Raw genomic sequence first — 16,342 nt, 5'->3', positions numbered from 1 at the left:
TTGTTTTCTTCTGGAGTCTGTAAGGAACAAGTCTTAGTCATGCTTTTGTATCTGGGGTTTCCACTTGATCTCGAGTTCCTCTTATCTCCATATTGTAATAACCCATATTCATCCTATAGGCTCCAAAGCATAATATTTTATGAAATGGGAAATCCTTGCATGGTTCTAGTGCTGTTATATATCTCTTATCTCTATTTTTCAGTTTATCCTTGGATAATTAATAAAAAAGTAATTAAAAACAGGAATAATCTATATGTAGTTGCTTTGATTTGGAAGGCAGCCTTGGGCCCTTGGAGTCTGTCTAAAAGAAACATAATACTCTTAAAATCTCTCTCTTTAAAATAAGATCATGTATATATCTTTATCCTCAACCCATTCAGGTACAATACATTTAGAATAGCTTGTTTCTCACCGCAGGAATATTGAAGTTGAAGGCGGCAACAGCAATGGGGTAAAAATATATTTTCACTTCCTTTAAATGAAATGATCAATATGCTTGGTCTCTGGATAACTTAAATCCTATAAAAGTGAAATGATAAATTAGGACCACTGACATAATTCACCTCAATAGGAATGAGTAGTGCTTTCATGTTTATATTAAATGCTGTTTGTTGCATGATACAAAGTGTGTTAGCTTTCAGATTAGACCTTTTTAAAGAAGAGGATTTTAAATGTAATTCACATAAAAGAAAAATTAAACAGGCAGAAACTGGTATAAATGGAAGGTTTGATATAAACTATAATGTATGCATTTGAATAATTGTAAAGATGGTAATCGTGAACAGGGCTGTGTTTTGTGTTTTTTCATTTACAGGAGGTTATGTTCATATGCCATTTTTTCCCCACACTTCATTTATGGACTAACTCCTCTAAGTTTGGCTTGAGATTTTTACTTTGAACAAAAATTACCCAAGCTAAACTAATAAGGTTTGACTCGTTTCTGGCCAGCTTTGCATGGTGTCTCCCCTCCCTCCCGCAATGGTTCTTGTACCTAACTAGTGAGGGGTCCACATCCCGGCTGAAGTTTCTGCTTTGTAACAAAATTCAAGTGAGTTTCTCCTATATTGGGTTTCATAAAGTTCTACCCAGCTCAGTTCATTAATATTATGAATGGGGCATCATAACCTTTCAGTATTCCAATCCAGCAAAATACTTAAGCACATGCATAAGTTTAAGCAAGCAAATAACCGCTGACATCAGTTTTTTAAAATGTATGTCTCAAGCATCAGTGTGATTTGGTATAGAATGTTGAAATATGGCACAGAAACAGCCCTCTTTTTGAAGGGCTGTGCTCTGAAATGAAGTGAAATTCGATAATTGTGTTAAGATACCCTTTGCAAACCATTGGATCACCTTAAATATTTGCTTACCTTAAGCATGCAGAAGGAACCTGTAAAATCTCATGCATAGTTACTATTGCCAGGGAAACCACTTTCTTGGTATCTGTGTTCAGTATTTCATTCCCCCCTTTTTTCCTGTGACTCTAAGAGAGTTGCAAGAATGTAAAACAAGTGACCTCAGTTTAAATTTATCAAGACATTGGCTGACAATGTTTCCATCCATTTATCCAAAAGAGGTATAGAAGAATACTCTGTCAACTTTCTAAAAAGCCATTGAGTTTGTGTACCTGATTTTCTAAAAATGTATATAGCTAAGTTTAAAAATCTGACTTTTCATGGAAAACTATGAAAAATATTCTGCTTACAGACAATTCTTTACTTATGTGTGTGTTTCTGAAGAATTGTCCATAAACAGAATGTTGTTTATAGTTCTCTTTGTACCAGCTCTAACAGACTTGTCCATTTAAATTTTTCATGTACAGTCAGGACACACTTAAAAATTTCCACTTGTTTGAAAGATTATACATAATAGAAGTCTCTCTATTTGAAAGATAAGTACTATTTCTGAATGGGCCATGTTCCAAACTCAAGGTGAGTTATATGACACAAAAATATAACCAACACTATCATGCCAGCTAAGTTTAAGGTAGTGTTTCCATAAGCCCTTGTTTTCAGCCACTTTGAATTTTCCAAAATGTTCCCATTTTTGGCTGAAATTTACCAAGCATGGTCTCCACTCAAAGGTGAATGTTTTGGGAAGGGTTTGTAACAAGACGGTGCAGTCATTTTTTAATACAAAGAGAATAAGGGTAGGGGTGGGAAATCCTCATTTTTATTTATAGACAATACTGTAACTTTTCTCTTTTTCAAAAACATCTCAAGCACCAATGGGGCATGGGACAGAAAGTTGAAATTTGGCATGGAACCAGCCCTTCTTCTGAGTATGCCAGTGAAAACAGATTTTGATTTGACAATTATGGACATTTGAAAAATGCTGTTCACACAGGCACTTTAGCAATGTTTAGAGTAAAGGTATGATGTGCTGAGCTTCCCTAGGGGAGTCCACGCTCGCTTTCTCTGTATCATGGAAGTATGACTTTTATAAAGTGTATGCTTCAGTCCAGTGGGTGAAGTGTATGTGGCTCAGTGTGTATATGCCTTTAATTCCTTTTGTATTGCTAGGAACTTTTACATGGAAAACATCTTTGGATTTAAAGAATTAATAAGTTTCTTCTGTTTTTCCTTATCATAACATAATTAGGCATGTGGGCCCCAATCCAAAAACCACTGAAGTCAATGGGAGACCTGCCATTGGCTTCAGTGGGCTTTAAACCATATCTCTGATCCTACAAGCATTTTACATGTGGTACTCCCATTGAAATCATTGCAGGATGATTAGTAGCAAAAGGAAAGGAACAGTTAAGAAAACATACTCTTTTCATGCAAAGTCTCCAGTAATGAGAGGGCGAGAGAGAGAAAAGACTGAAAATAATGAGGCAAAAAAAACCAGTATATTGTTTCTAGTTAGAATGTTTTTCAAAGTGCTTCATGAGATGCTGTGTAAAGTCTTTTTGTTCAGATTTCTCACATAACCCTTTTGAATTCAGGATCTGGCAGTCTGCTCCTTGATTTTGTCAGTCTTTGTCCTTTTGCTGAGGATAAACAATATAGCAGCAGTAAAGCAATAAAGACATTAAATCTCTGCTTAAAAGAAGGAATGGGGAAGATAAATCTGATGGAGTCTTTCTTTTTCACTAGGGGAAATTCTTAATCCTTACTGGTGTGACCCAGTTTGACTGCCTGAATTAGGGGGCCTGGTCAATGGCACTGGAAGAGGGCAGGTCAGGAGGCCAGGGCCTTCCCACTTTTTAAAAGTGAATGGGCCTGGCCTGTCCACTTTTCACCAGGGTGGTCCCCATCCACTTCGCTCCTCTTTGCCCTGAGGCCCACCCTGAGGTCAGGCCAGCATGGAGCCCAGCCAGTTGTGGGAGCCATGCAGAACCTCCACCTGCCTGCGGTGCGGGGGTGCTGAGAGCAGCACCTGGCCTGTGTCTCTGTCTCATGGGCTCCCTGCCCAGCCCAGGGCAGATGGAGGTGGAGAGTTGGCACTAGCTCCCCACAGCTGCCCACAAGGCTATTCCTGACAGAGGCCTTGGATCTGCAGCCCAGCCATGGTAAGAGCTGGATGAGCAGCTGTGAGGAGTCATGGACCCTCCATCAGCGCTGGGTGGGGAGGGTCTGGGGGGCAGGGACACAGGCTGGGGGCTGGTTGTCCTGGGCCTCCTGCACCCCAGGCAGGTGGAGGGTCTGCTGTGACTCCCCACAACTGCCTGGCCCCACTCTGCTCTTATCATGGCTGGGTTGTGGCTCCTGAGGCCCGCCCCTCTGGCTGGAGCTGGATTGGGGAGAGCTACGCAGCTGTGGGGAGCGGGTCGCTCCACCCGCCTTGGGCAGGGAGTCTGGAGGTGATATGCAGGGGGGTGGACTCCCCAACCCCACTCTGGCTCCAGGCTTGGCTGAGGAGTGGGTGAGTGGGCTTGGGGGAAGAGGAGGAGTGGGTGCAGTGGGGGCCTCAGAGGGTGGGGGGCTGTGTTCCCCCTCATTCTGGGGAAGGCACCAATGCCCTTGGGCCTCGTTACTCCTTTGGGCACTCTAACTAAAAATTAGGTACCAAATACTTGTTTTAGGTGATCAAGTGTCTATCCGAGTGTCTGAATCAGGGCTGGCTCCAGGCCTCAGTGCGCCAAGCGTGTGCTTGGGGCAGCATGCCGCGGGGGGCGCTCTGCTGGTTGCCGGGAGGGCGGCAGGCGGCCCCGGTGGTCCACCACCTGCGGGAGGTCCACTGGAGCCACGGGACCGGCAAGCGGCAGAGCATCCCCCGCGGCGTGCCGTCGTGCTTGGGGTGGCGAAATGGCTAGAGCCGGCCCTGGTCTGAATGCAGCACTGGTAGCCAAACTTCAGAGATGAGGTCCCCATGATTAGCAGATGACAGCCTTTTCCATTTACTCTCCTGCAAAGCTGACTTGAAAGGCATTTTGTTTGCAAAAACAGGAGTTAAGGCTTCTGTAGTTCTTAAAAACTGATGACCTCAATAACTGATTTTACTCAGACACACATTTGGTGACTTCAAAGGGAGTTTTTTACTGAGTATGGATTGCAAGAACAAGCCCTAAAACTGGAGGCAGTGACATTGATTGTATTTGTTTAGGAATTAATGATGTCCTTTGCTACTTTGGGTAAAATGGAGAACCCTAGACACTGGGTATGTAAAGGTGCTAATCATTTTCATTTCAACAACTTTAAAAAAAAAGTTTATTTCTGTGTCTGTACATGTTCTGCCATTAATGATTGGGATTTCAAATAGAATTCCCATTTACAGTGTTCTATTTCATCTTTCAATAACAGGCCCTTTCTGGAGGTTCAGAAGATGTATGCTATTTGAGAGTGTACCTTCAGTATGGATGTCACTCGGAGTGTGTTAGAAAGGGATGTCGGGTTCAGGTTTCAAAGCAGAACAACTCCATTTTTTTTTCATTAGTAAAACATTTGTATGTGTCTTTCTTGCACCTAAATTTCTACTTCCTGCCCATAATAAATTTTTCAGACCTAGGTGCTTCATCCATGGTTATCTCGCCTACAAATGTTTTAGCAATGTAATGTGTGAGCAATTATATTATATTCAGCAACATGCCTGAGAAAGCACAGATCTTGCGCGAAAACAGTGGATAATAATAGATTTTTGTTATTGTTCATCTTTCTTTGGTCACAGAGATGCTCATCTTGATTTCTGCAATTCTCTTCCTCTCATCATTATATTTTCTTTTCTCTGTTATATTTTAGAGAATTTTTTTAAAAACCCTTTTCAAAGAATACACAGTAGCAGCTCATTTTTAAGAGACTTTTTTTAGCTTAAATTGAAATGTGACTGAAGAATCCAACTTGCAGGTAGCACAAACATATTCTCTTCCCCCTGTAATTCAGTCCGTAAAAATCTGGTATCCATAAAAACCTGACACAGATGTTCAGAAACCGGAAAAAAAATCTGAAAAATCATTGCCTGGACTCAGAGTACAGTCTCATCAGCATTCAGCTCCACTCCAAGAGAATGGAGAAGAAATAAACCCCAGAAAAATATGAAAGAAAGAAATTGAAAGAAAAACACTGAGGAAAAAAAAATGTTTTTCCTTAAGTGAGAGGATGAGGAGGAATGTGGCAGACTTGCAGAATGAGCAAGTCAGATACGCCTTGCTAATTGCATTGCATTTTTCATTATTCCCGTTGTCATGCTGAAATTAATTGATGACAGTTATTGTCAGTATGAAAACGTTGGTATTTGTACTCAAGTGTTACAGTGGATCTCCATATTCAGTGTCCCTGAGGGACTCCCTCCACCTGCCCTTGGCACTTCTAAGGCTGAGGCCTGTTGATCAAGTTCCTATATTAACTTAGCAACACAGGGTTAGAGGTTTGCCCATCCTGTGAGAGGTTTAGGTTTTCTCACCCTTCAGGGGGGTTAGTGCTTGTTCCCCCAAAATTAACAGTCAAAAGCAAATAGGGGTAGGGGCAACAAGGTGATTCTTTGTTCAGAAAAACGAGAGAAAAAGATAATGAAATGCATATACTTTTATACTCTCATGGACACAGTGACTATGCATGGGTTTACTAGAAGATGTGAAAATGACCTTAGAAATATTGATTGAGGAATTCTTGAGTGCCCTTGGCAATGTCCAATTCCCATTTGCCTTTTGGGATTAAGAGTTTGTCTACATGATGGGGTGTGATTTCTAAATTGCACTTATGTGTAATTGGTCCCCCTGGACCTTCTGATGTGCACTGAAGGTTTCCTAGTGCCCTTTAGCATAATATTGTTTCAAACTATTTTCTAACAAAACTATGTTAAATAATACAATCCTTTATCCCTCCCTTTTTTTAAAACCAGCTCCGCTAAATATGATTTTTTATGGACTGTGCGGATCACAAAATTGTGGTCAGCTTTGTGTCATCTAACTTGAGTGCTCCTCAGCATGTTCAAAGACTATACAATTTTCTTGAGTAGACCAGGCAGTGGCAGATTAACCACTGGGCTAATGGCACTCATATGCAGGGCCCACCCTCAAAAATGGGCATCCCCGCACCCTGACCCGCTCCACCTGCCTGGCGCTACTGCCAGGGAGTGGGGTCAGGGTGCCAGGGCTTGCCCTGCTCCCCCTGCCTGCCCAGTGCTCCTGATGGAGCGTGGGGGAAGCCCCAGTGCCTTGACCTGCTCCCTGACAGGAAAGTTGGGAGGGTGGAAGAGGTGGAGAGGGGTCCTCACTTGCTCTTGCTCAGAGCCCCACAAACCCCTAGTCTGTCCCTGAGACCAGGCCTATGAGAGCTGATATGTTCAGGACAGCACTGCAGGTTGTACACCCAATCCTGAACTGGGATCTGCTAACACTGACTCCTGCATTCATTATCCCATTAGTTAGTGCGGTTGCATGCAGAGATTATTATATACATTTGCAAAAATGTAATGAAATACATCCTCAATGTATCAAACATTATAGACTACCTTCCCTTTTACATACACAGGTAAATTAAAAGTTCATCCTGGGAGTTCTTATGTTCTTTAACTAGATCTCAAACTATTTTAATTTCAAAATGAAGTCATGAATAAAGTGCTTCACAGAGTACAATATATGCAATTAATTTGAGAAGAAAAATTAGTAGTTGATTGACTACTGATATGTTTTTGTTCTAATACTTCTGCAGACAGTATACTTTATATACATTCATCAAGATACAAATGGAGAAAAATGATAATGAGCTATAGATCATCTTTCTGTGATAGCCTTAAGGAATGTTTGCCAAGTTTTGAGATGCCCCAGTTTTTGACTAACTTCACAAGTACCCTGTTGTTTTTAACATGGTCCTCCTGATCCAGAAAATTCCAAATTGCAAAATAGACAAAAGCCTAATTTATCAATTTGGAAAGTCACTACCAGCAAATCCAGAGTCATGGGTTTCATTGTAATCATGGGCATCCATGCCATTCATTTACACTGACTGGTTCTGCTCAAGAGAGACAAGTGGGTGAGGCCCAAGGTGGGCTAACTTCTGTTGGTAAGAAAGACAAGCTTTTGAGCCACACAGAACTCTTCTTCAGGTTCTGCTAAAGACCATTGTATCTGAATAATCTTCAGCCTGTTCAAATGAACAGAATAGGGAGGCCAAACCAAAGGATGGTACAATGTGCATGCTCCCCCAGAAACTAAAACAAAGTTAAGTCTATTTTTAGGGCCATCAGCCTTGAAAGAGTCTTTTTAAATACATCCCCATCCAGTAGACTGAGGATTCTCAAACTTTCCCCCACCTTTAACCCCCAAACCACTCAGTTTCTTGCCTTGATCCACCAGTGCTTTGCAGTTGCCAACGATTGTGGGATTAGGGTTACAGCAAGCGAGTAGGGAGGGGACTAGCCATGGGCTTCCAGTGGGGAAGTGCTGGGTAGAGGGCACTGGGTACAGTCTATTGGACAGACTGAAGGCATTTTATGTGGGGATAAAGGTTTGTGGGCTTGTGGAGAGGATGTTTTTTGGTAGGTAGGAATGGTGGGGGGTTGTGGGCTGGAGAGGGAATGATTGCTTCTGGGGTAGGAGTAGTGAAGATGTGGAGCGGATAGGATGACTGCTGCTGGGTGAAGTGGAGGAGGTGGTGTATAGCAGGTGGTTTCTGCAGGTGTGGGGCTGCTGAGTATGGTAGCAATTGCCGGCAGTGGTGCTAAAGATCCTTGCTTCTCTTGCCCCCTCTTCTTCCCTTGATATTTAACCCGCTGTGTGACTTAACACAGTTATTCTACTCTCTAAGGTAAAATGTAATAGACACCGTGAGATGAGGTGGATTAGGCCCAGAAGCACCCTGCTGAAGACCTCAGGGTGTCCCAGAGAAGAGCAGAAGAGAAGTGGCTGCAGGGGAAGCAGCCAATTGGGGCTGCAGGAGTAGTCAATCAGGGACCAGGATGGCCATATAAAAAGGAGTAGCAGAGACAGAGTCAGTCAGTTGCTACCTGGGTCTGGAAGAGAGAGGACTGTGTTCCTGGCTTGCTGAAAGAGTAGCAGGACCACAGATAGCTCAGTGTGGGCAGGGGCCAGAGGAGCTAAGAAGGAACTGCTGTTGGGACTCAGTAAGGACTGAGCCCAAGGACAGTGGCAGGAAGACAGTGTTTCCAGGGAGAAAGCTCTGAGGGTAAGCTTCCATACCAGGAAGGAGATTGTTCTGTTTCACCTACAGACAGGATGTGTGACTGGGCTGGAGGGTTGAGTCACTGAAGACCCACTGAAGAAACCATCAACCAAGGGGGGGGGGGTGAGTGCTCATGAAAGGTGGATGCTACTGTCTTACAACACCACAAACTGAGAGACTGCAGGCACATGAACTCAATGCTCACAAAAAGTGAGTGCCAACCCTGTACACACTGTAATTCTACTAATGTGCTGTATTTGAACTGTCTCTCAACTGTCAGGAGTTTTATTTCTTCAAAAAATAACCAGTACAGTCCGGAAGCTGTTGATTCTGACTCAGACAGTAACAGATGTAATCCCTTCACAATGGCTCATTATCACAGGTAAGAAATAGTTTATAAAAGCGTTAGCTGTTCCTTGGGGCCAGAAATAAACAAGCCCATTTATTGCTGCTGGCTGAAACCAATTCCTCTAGAATTACTGCTCAAGATCGATGTGAGATAGTAATGTCATTTATAGTTATAATCAGCCATGTATAGTCAGACCCCCGTTTTTGTTGCTCACAATCCATAAGTAATTGTTGGCTTATCTAGGATAAATATTCATGGAAAAGTACTATTGAATTAAATTATATTATCTTCATGACTCTTTTTAGAAAATGTCAAGCCAAAATATAATAAAATATTTGAGTCACTTTAAGCATATGACCCATGTGTGCTGTAATATCTGCCCCAAATCTCAAAGTCTAGGGTCAATTCATGAAGTGAATCACTTTAGGAATATTAATGAGGGGCAGATGTTGAGCCCAATAATTAAACTGTCACTTATTGGCAACAATATTAAACATATATGTACATTTTCTCAAGACCTAAACTTTAGTTTCCCTTTATGTAAAAATCAGTAGATATTTTGAGAATTTTAGCATTTGGGGTTAGAAACGTAATATCTGATAGATTAGTGATTTAATCTTAATTTCTGTCACTAAACTAGCCCATAATTTGAGTAGGGGCACACATACTATGGTGATGGGTGGCAGTATAAAGCCATAAAATAAATTAATAATTCCTTCTCCAAGAAATGATACATTAACACAAAGGAATATCTTGATGGTGTAGTTAGTGGTACAGCTAGAATTTGCATTCATGCACTTTCTATGGATACCCAATGTACTATTGTGATGGGGTGTACACCCCGCACAGGTTCTGAGAAGCCAATTAGGGTATCTGGCTGCACCTGGAAGGAGAACCAGGCGTAAATGAACATGAAGCCCAGCAGGGCAAAAGCAGGCTGGTTAATATACAGTCAGGAAGTTGATAGCAGAAGTAATTGGCAGAGAAAGAGACTACAGTAGTTCTCTGGGACCAGAGAGATTGGAAGGAGAAAACCCAGGATAGACAAAAAGCACTGGGATTCTAGCCCTGTAGAAAATCAAACTCGGAGGAGTTGTGGGAAAGGAAATCCTGAGATGCCTGGGTAGAAAGACTCCCAGGGAAACAGCAGCAAGAGATAGGACTGTGCAGCCTTTGGTTGCTTGTTGTAGGGTCCCTGGGCTGGAACCTAATGTAGAGGGCGGGCCTGGGTTCCCCTACCAGCCACTGGGTAGTGGCACAGGATTGTTGGAAACACCAACTAGGCAGTTGGTTTGGAGGGACTTAGTTACCTCAGAATAGGGGGACAATATAGTGACCTAGCAGAGGGTGAAGTCATGAAGAGAGGGGACACTCCAAGTTGCAGATAGAGAGAGGTGCCATGGCATGAGTGAGTGACAAAGGGGGGCACCAGACCAGATGAGAGCTGATTCCCTAGACACAGCCATGAGGAGGCTCCCCAGTGTTGAATGGATCCTGTCACACTTACCCATTTCTCTCAAACGGCTTCTTTTGAAGAGAGCGCATGAAGAGTTCCTTATGTTGGAATTCATGGCATAAGGTGCAGTATTGCAGAGATGCAAAGAAGTCAGTGGTGCAATGGTCCCAGGTGCAGTGAACTGCAGGATTAGGGTATTAAATTGTATATGGGCAGCTCAAGTCAGTGGAGCTATGCCAGTTTATGGTAGCTGGGGATCTGTCCCCTGTGCTTGAGAAATTAAATTACATTCCATGGAAACATTTAGGACACATCTTCCTTTTTTTTTCTTCTCTTCAGATGCTTTTTATGGGTCAGCCGCACATGAAAAAAAAACATAATTCATGCACCCACCCACACCTACCCACCCAGCCACACACCAAACAAACCCTTTTGAATACTCCAGTGGACACATCCAAAGTGGTTTTCATAAAATGTGAATTGTGTTGACTATTGGAGATATAAACTGTAAAAGCTGAGGAATTTTTTTCATTTTGTTTGAGATAATTCCTGTTGTTGAGGCTGGAGACCTTAACGGAGGAAGGGCAATGGACAGAAGACACTTGCTTACCTTGCCACAGTTCTTATTGCACACTGATCAGGGTGCCATTGAAGGGATGGGGGCATAGGCAGCCTGGCCTAGAGGTTGCAGCCTGGCCTAGAGGTCACAGCTGGGCTGGGGTCTGCACATCAGGGAGGGTAGCTGCTGAGCTGGAGTCAGAGGAATCACAAGAGCCAGCTCCAGTAAGCAAAAGTTGGGACCAGAGTCAGGCAGAAGTTGGAGACTGGAGATTAGAGGTTATACCAGGCCAGAATCCGGGTCAGTCAGACTAGGATTGGGGGATCAGAAGACAAGGCGAAGTCTGGAGTCATGTCAGGACAAAGTCTGCATGGTTGCCCAGATAACTTCCTGGGGCAACCCCCAGGGTAAAAGAGGGCTGCAGGGTACTGCCACTTTGGCTCCCTGGGGTGGTACTTCATGTGGCGCCTAGTCTCTGCAGTATTCCCTGGCGCTGGTTCTGCATGGCCTCCTAGTGGCACCTGAGGTCAGACGTCCCAGGCTCTGGGGACCTAGGTTTTAGTCCACAGTCCCTTACAGCCATGACAACTGAGACATATTGTAATATTAGCTGCCACTGTCTGAGATACTCTGTATCATGGGGGAACAACCTGCACTCCATGTTCATCCTTATAATACGATTGTGTGGTATCCAATGCAAAGTTTGTCATGTTGGGTGTCTTTGGAAGGCTCATGATGCACTGAGCATTGTTATAGTAATGTTATAGGTTGTAATTTCATGTATATAGTTATGAGGCTGAAAATGTATTCTAATGGCTTAAAACAAGCCCAGGCAAAACTTTCCAGGAGCAGAGGGGGCAGTTCACACCCCATCAGAACATGTAAGGGACAAACCCAGCCCAGCCTCACAGGAACAAAGGACACTGGCCTAGGCAGCAACAAAGGATTGTCCATTACTAATTGTCCTACCTTCAGTGGACATAGAGAAAAATTGACCATCGTCCTCTTTATAGAAGCCCTTAACATATTGGAAGACTGTTATCAGGTCCCCCTTCAGTTGTTTTTTCTCAAGACTAAACATGCCTAGTTTTTTTTTAACCTTTCCTTATAGGTCAGGTTTTTCAAAAACGATTATCATTTTTTTTGGTACCAGCCCCACCTATAATATATCAGGTCAGGTATTTTCCCCCTTAATTTGTGTACTGCGCCATGTGTATCTAGAGTGCTAAATAATGACCAGAAAATCACTATGCTTACACATTGCAGCTTTGCCATGCTGCATCTCCACCCTCACACCATGCTTGTTCCTCATAGGGGAGTGAAGTTCTGGAACAGCCTTCCGAGGGAAGTAGTAGGGGCAAAAGACTTTTCTGGCTTTAAGACAAAGCTTGATAAGTATATGGAGGGGATGTTATGATAGGATCGTTAATTTGGGCAATTGATCTTGGATTACCACCAGATAGGTCTGCTCAATGGTCTGCGGGGAGATGTTGGATGGGATGGGAACTGAGTTACTGCAGAGAATTCCTTCTTGGGTGCTGGCTGGTGAGTCTTGCCCACATGCTCAGGGTTTAGCTGATCGCCATATTTGGGGTCGGGAAGGAATTTTCCTCCAGGGCGGATTGGCAGGGGCCCTGGAGGTTTTTCGCCTTCCCCTGCAGCGTGGGGCACGGGTCGCTTGCTGGTGGATTCTCTGCAGCTTGAGGTCTTCAAACCAATTTTGAGGATTTCAATAACTCAGTCCTGGGTTAGGGGTTGTTATAAAATTGGATGGGTGGGGATCTGTGGCCTGCCTTGTGCAGGAGGTCAGACTAGATGATCATATTGATCCCTTCTGACCTATGAGTCTATGAGTCAATCCTCACTTGAAGGGTCACCTCAAAATGTAGGGAATAGTTTAGTCTTCAGTCCATCCAGTAACCGGATATGCCTATGGGGTGCAAATTGTGATGGTGTGATGTGGACAGTTGTTCACTTAAAGCTGAAGTGAGACCATCAGTTTGTTTCATATAGGTCACCAAGTATCAAATCATTGGTTAATGACATCTCATAATTACAGATGCGCTGGATTTGAGCAAAGGAGCTGGTGAATATCTATTATGAATCCCCTGAGCAATTTACCTTAGCACCACCCACACAAGCTATTTGTGTACAAGTTTAATATAGTAGATATTGGTATGGCCATGGAAGGAATCCAGAATTTAATTTTCAGCATCAGTTCTGCTGACAGCTTCATCTGTAATATTATGAATTAGCTATAGCAATTTCACTTAGGAAAGTTTCATATGAATTTTCTGCCTCTAAATATTAGTCAGCTCTTGTTCCTTAAATTAATGTGCTTTTCCATAACTATCTCACAAAACTGCAAAACTCTATTTCATTTAATTATACCTTTAATGTTCTGATTTTGATCCTGTCGTAGTGACAATTTCTTTTAAAAAGGATAGATTCTTGGCACAGAAAGACTGGATTTTTGTTCACTGTCTGGCATTGTTACTACTAAATTGTTGATCACTAAATTACAAGAAAATGTGAAATTAATAAAAAAAAGAAACAGAGGCATCATTTTGTGCGGGAAGCACAAGGACCAGAACAAAATGAACAATCTCCGTTAATCTTCCTTGAGATTTGGAGAGGAAGTGGCAAAACTCTCGTTGGAATTATAAACAGTGCTTGAATCATTTTCATAGTGCAGTATCCCTGTTTAAATAGTAATAAATTACAATCTTGCTCTGTTATCATCTGGCACATTCCTTTTGCTGTTTCCATGAAATAGCCATTAGATGATTTAAGGTGTTTTTGTTTCCTTACTATCTGACATCAGGGAAAGGGTTTACTGGTGATTGCGTTATGCAGATATTATGCTATTATTTCTTTCTTCTTTCCCCACAACTCCCACATCACAGAAGGTTCAATCTTGCAAAGTGCCAATGGGAGCTGAGAGCACTCAGCAACTCTCAGTAGGTCTTGTACTTGGCATTTTACAGGATTGGATCCAAACTGATTGTCAGAGGGATATTTGCATATTTAGTTTTCATGGCAGTGCTTCCTGCAGAAAGACGTGTCACCATCACCACTCTTATTTCGTTTGATTTATTTCCCCTTATTTGCATTTTCACTTATCTTCACCTTGAAAGAAACTCCTTCACCTTAGAACTGACCCTAGTTTTTAATAAGCGTATTTTCTATTCACTCTTTGAAATGGATGAGTAAGTCTGTTTCCTTTCATACCCTCAAGCACTGAAATATATGGGTGTGACAGAAATGGCAAGGAACACTTAAAGTTAACTTTGCAACCTGCAGTTTGAAAAGAGAAAAATATCCCTGTGATTCTTCTGCTGGGGATCCTAGGTCAAAGAGGGGGAAAGTAACTGTTTGACAAGCAGACATAAAAATGCACCCCAGGGAACCCTAGTAAACTACAATACTTATAATGGAGTTTGATTTAATTTTTTTCACTCCCTTCAACTGATGAAGATTTCAGAATGAAACAAGAACAAAAAGATTTCCCTTTCTTCATTTGTATTATGAACTCAGTCTATGTCAGGGCAGCTCTCTAGACGTTCAAAACTTTGCATGGTGTAGGCTATTTAAAATGAATGATGTTCAAAAAACCTTAGCATTAACTGATGCTGATAAATTATTCTTTTGTAGCTTTCTTTCAGACTCTCAGGCTAATCCATAACTGCATCAAAGAGATCTTTTCAATTGCTTCTCACCTGGAAGCCCATTCAGTGTCCTGAATCTGTCATACTGTGGATCAGCATATGTTTTTTGTTTTTTTGTTTAGGGTTTTAAACTGCTGCATAGCTGTGCCTGGCTTATTTTTGCCTTTCAAATAGCAAAGAAACTAAGAGATGATATCTCTAAGGATCTCCAGTCATTTTATCTTCTTTAAATTTCATTGATTTATAAGAATGGATCTGATATAGTATAGGTAGAGGAATGTTAATACCTTTGCTGTAATAACCCCTATGGAAATCTGTTTATTATAAGTTGTATAAACCTAATGGAAGAGACTAAAAATAAAGGCTTTTATGTGACTGCCCTGATATATATTTCCTATATATAAAATGTACGCACAATGTTATTCTACCAGTGAAGCGAGTGCAAAAATATGCAGGTATTTCTCCATAGTGCAATCACTAGGGTTTTATTTAACCCTAAAAATGTCAAAAGGAAATGCAGAAATGGCACGTCATTTTCTACAGTTCTGCACTTCTATGCCTAAAAGAACTGATAATGATATTGTGAAACAGTACACTGGATGGTTATGATTTAAAAATGCATTTCAATTTGTTTTTTCTACAGATGTGTTTACTTTGGTTCCTGGGAGCAGTCAGCTTGGACAATCACAGGATGGTTCCAATACAGTCTCTCACCAAATTTCAAACGTGAAGGGGATGAAATAAGAAATCTGAAAATAGTGGACTTAAAAAAAAAAGGGTGTGTTTGGGATGTAGATTTATTTTTTGAGGGAGCCCTGGAAAAATAGATATGGATCATTTGTTGTGAGACAAGACATGGAAATGTAGTTCTGGGCAATTTCTTAATACACACAAATCACTTCTCAGTAGAACAGTAGAAAGGGTACCAAAGTCATAGCCTACTGTAACAGTAGAAGACTTGATAGATCTGTAAACCAGTGCTCAGAGCCCTAAATGGTGGGGTGACCAAGTGGGAATGTTCTTGATGTGTTATGTGAATGCTGAGTGGGGAGTATTGACCTAGGGAGGTTGCAGGGGAGTTGGGACTGCCTGCATTGGGGAAGGGAGCATACCTGAGCATGTAACCTGAGAACCAAGGAGGGAGGTTGAAGGCCAGGTGACACCTTTGCCTGGGAAACTGGACAAAGGCTGAGGGAGGAGCCGGGGGGAGGCTGAGTGAGAGGCTGAAGGCAGTTTCAGTTTTGGAACTGGCTGGGAAATGGAGAGGGGTGCACCGACAGAACTTGGGCTTCCCAACGGGGCTGTGGCCTCCCTGGGAGCCCCAGATAGACCTAACTAAAGGGGGTCCTGTTGTCTGTACTGGCAAGGCCTGTTTTGAACTGTGTTCCTGTCATCTAAATAAACCTCTGTTTTACTGGCTGGCTAAGAGTCATGTCTGACTGCAAAGTGGGGGTGCAGGACTCTCTGGCTTCCCCAGGACCCCACCTGGGTGGACTTGCTGTGGGAAGTGCACGGAGGGGCATATGCTGAATGCTCCAAGGAGAGACTCAGGAGGTGAAGCCTTGTAAGCTTCTTGCCCTGAAGACAGTCTGTTCCAAGGGAGAGGAGGCTCCCCAAAGTCCTGATTGGCTTGGTGGGGAGCAATTCCAGAGCATCGCCCGGGGACTCCATGACAGGTAGCACATCTGTGGCATAGCTCTCCCAAGTTCATCTTCCAGAAAGTTTTAAGTAGCCAGTGAAGCGCCAAAA

At 42.6% G+C, this 16,342-nt stretch overlaps 1 protein-coding gene across 1 annotated transcript in view; it reads left to right on the top strand.

Annotated features, from left to right (window-relative positions):
* ARL6IP6 (ADP ribosylation factor like GTPase 6 interacting protein 6) overlaps positions 1-15,982 on the top strand; it is a 253,595-nt gene extending 237,613 nt beyond the window's left edge. Inside the window, exon 4 of the mRNA XM_050969354.1 lies at positions 15,237-15,982. Coding sequence (XP_050825311.1) covers positions 15,237-15,420 — 184 coding nt within the window. The 3' untranslated portion in view covers positions 15,421-15,982. The remainder of the gene's footprint in view (positions 1-15,236) is intronic.
* Positions 15,983-16,342: the final 360 nt, after the last annotated feature.

This window comes from Gopherus flavomarginatus, chromosome 10, assembly GCF_025201925.1.
Source record: "Gopherus flavomarginatus isolate rGopFla2 chromosome 10, rGopFla2.mat.asm, whole genome shotgun sequence".
NCBI lineage: Eukaryota > Metazoa > Chordata > Testudines > Testudinidae > Gopherus > Gopherus flavomarginatus.
Note: the sequence above shows the minus strand (reverse complement) of the source record. Positions and strands in the feature narration are given on the sequence as shown.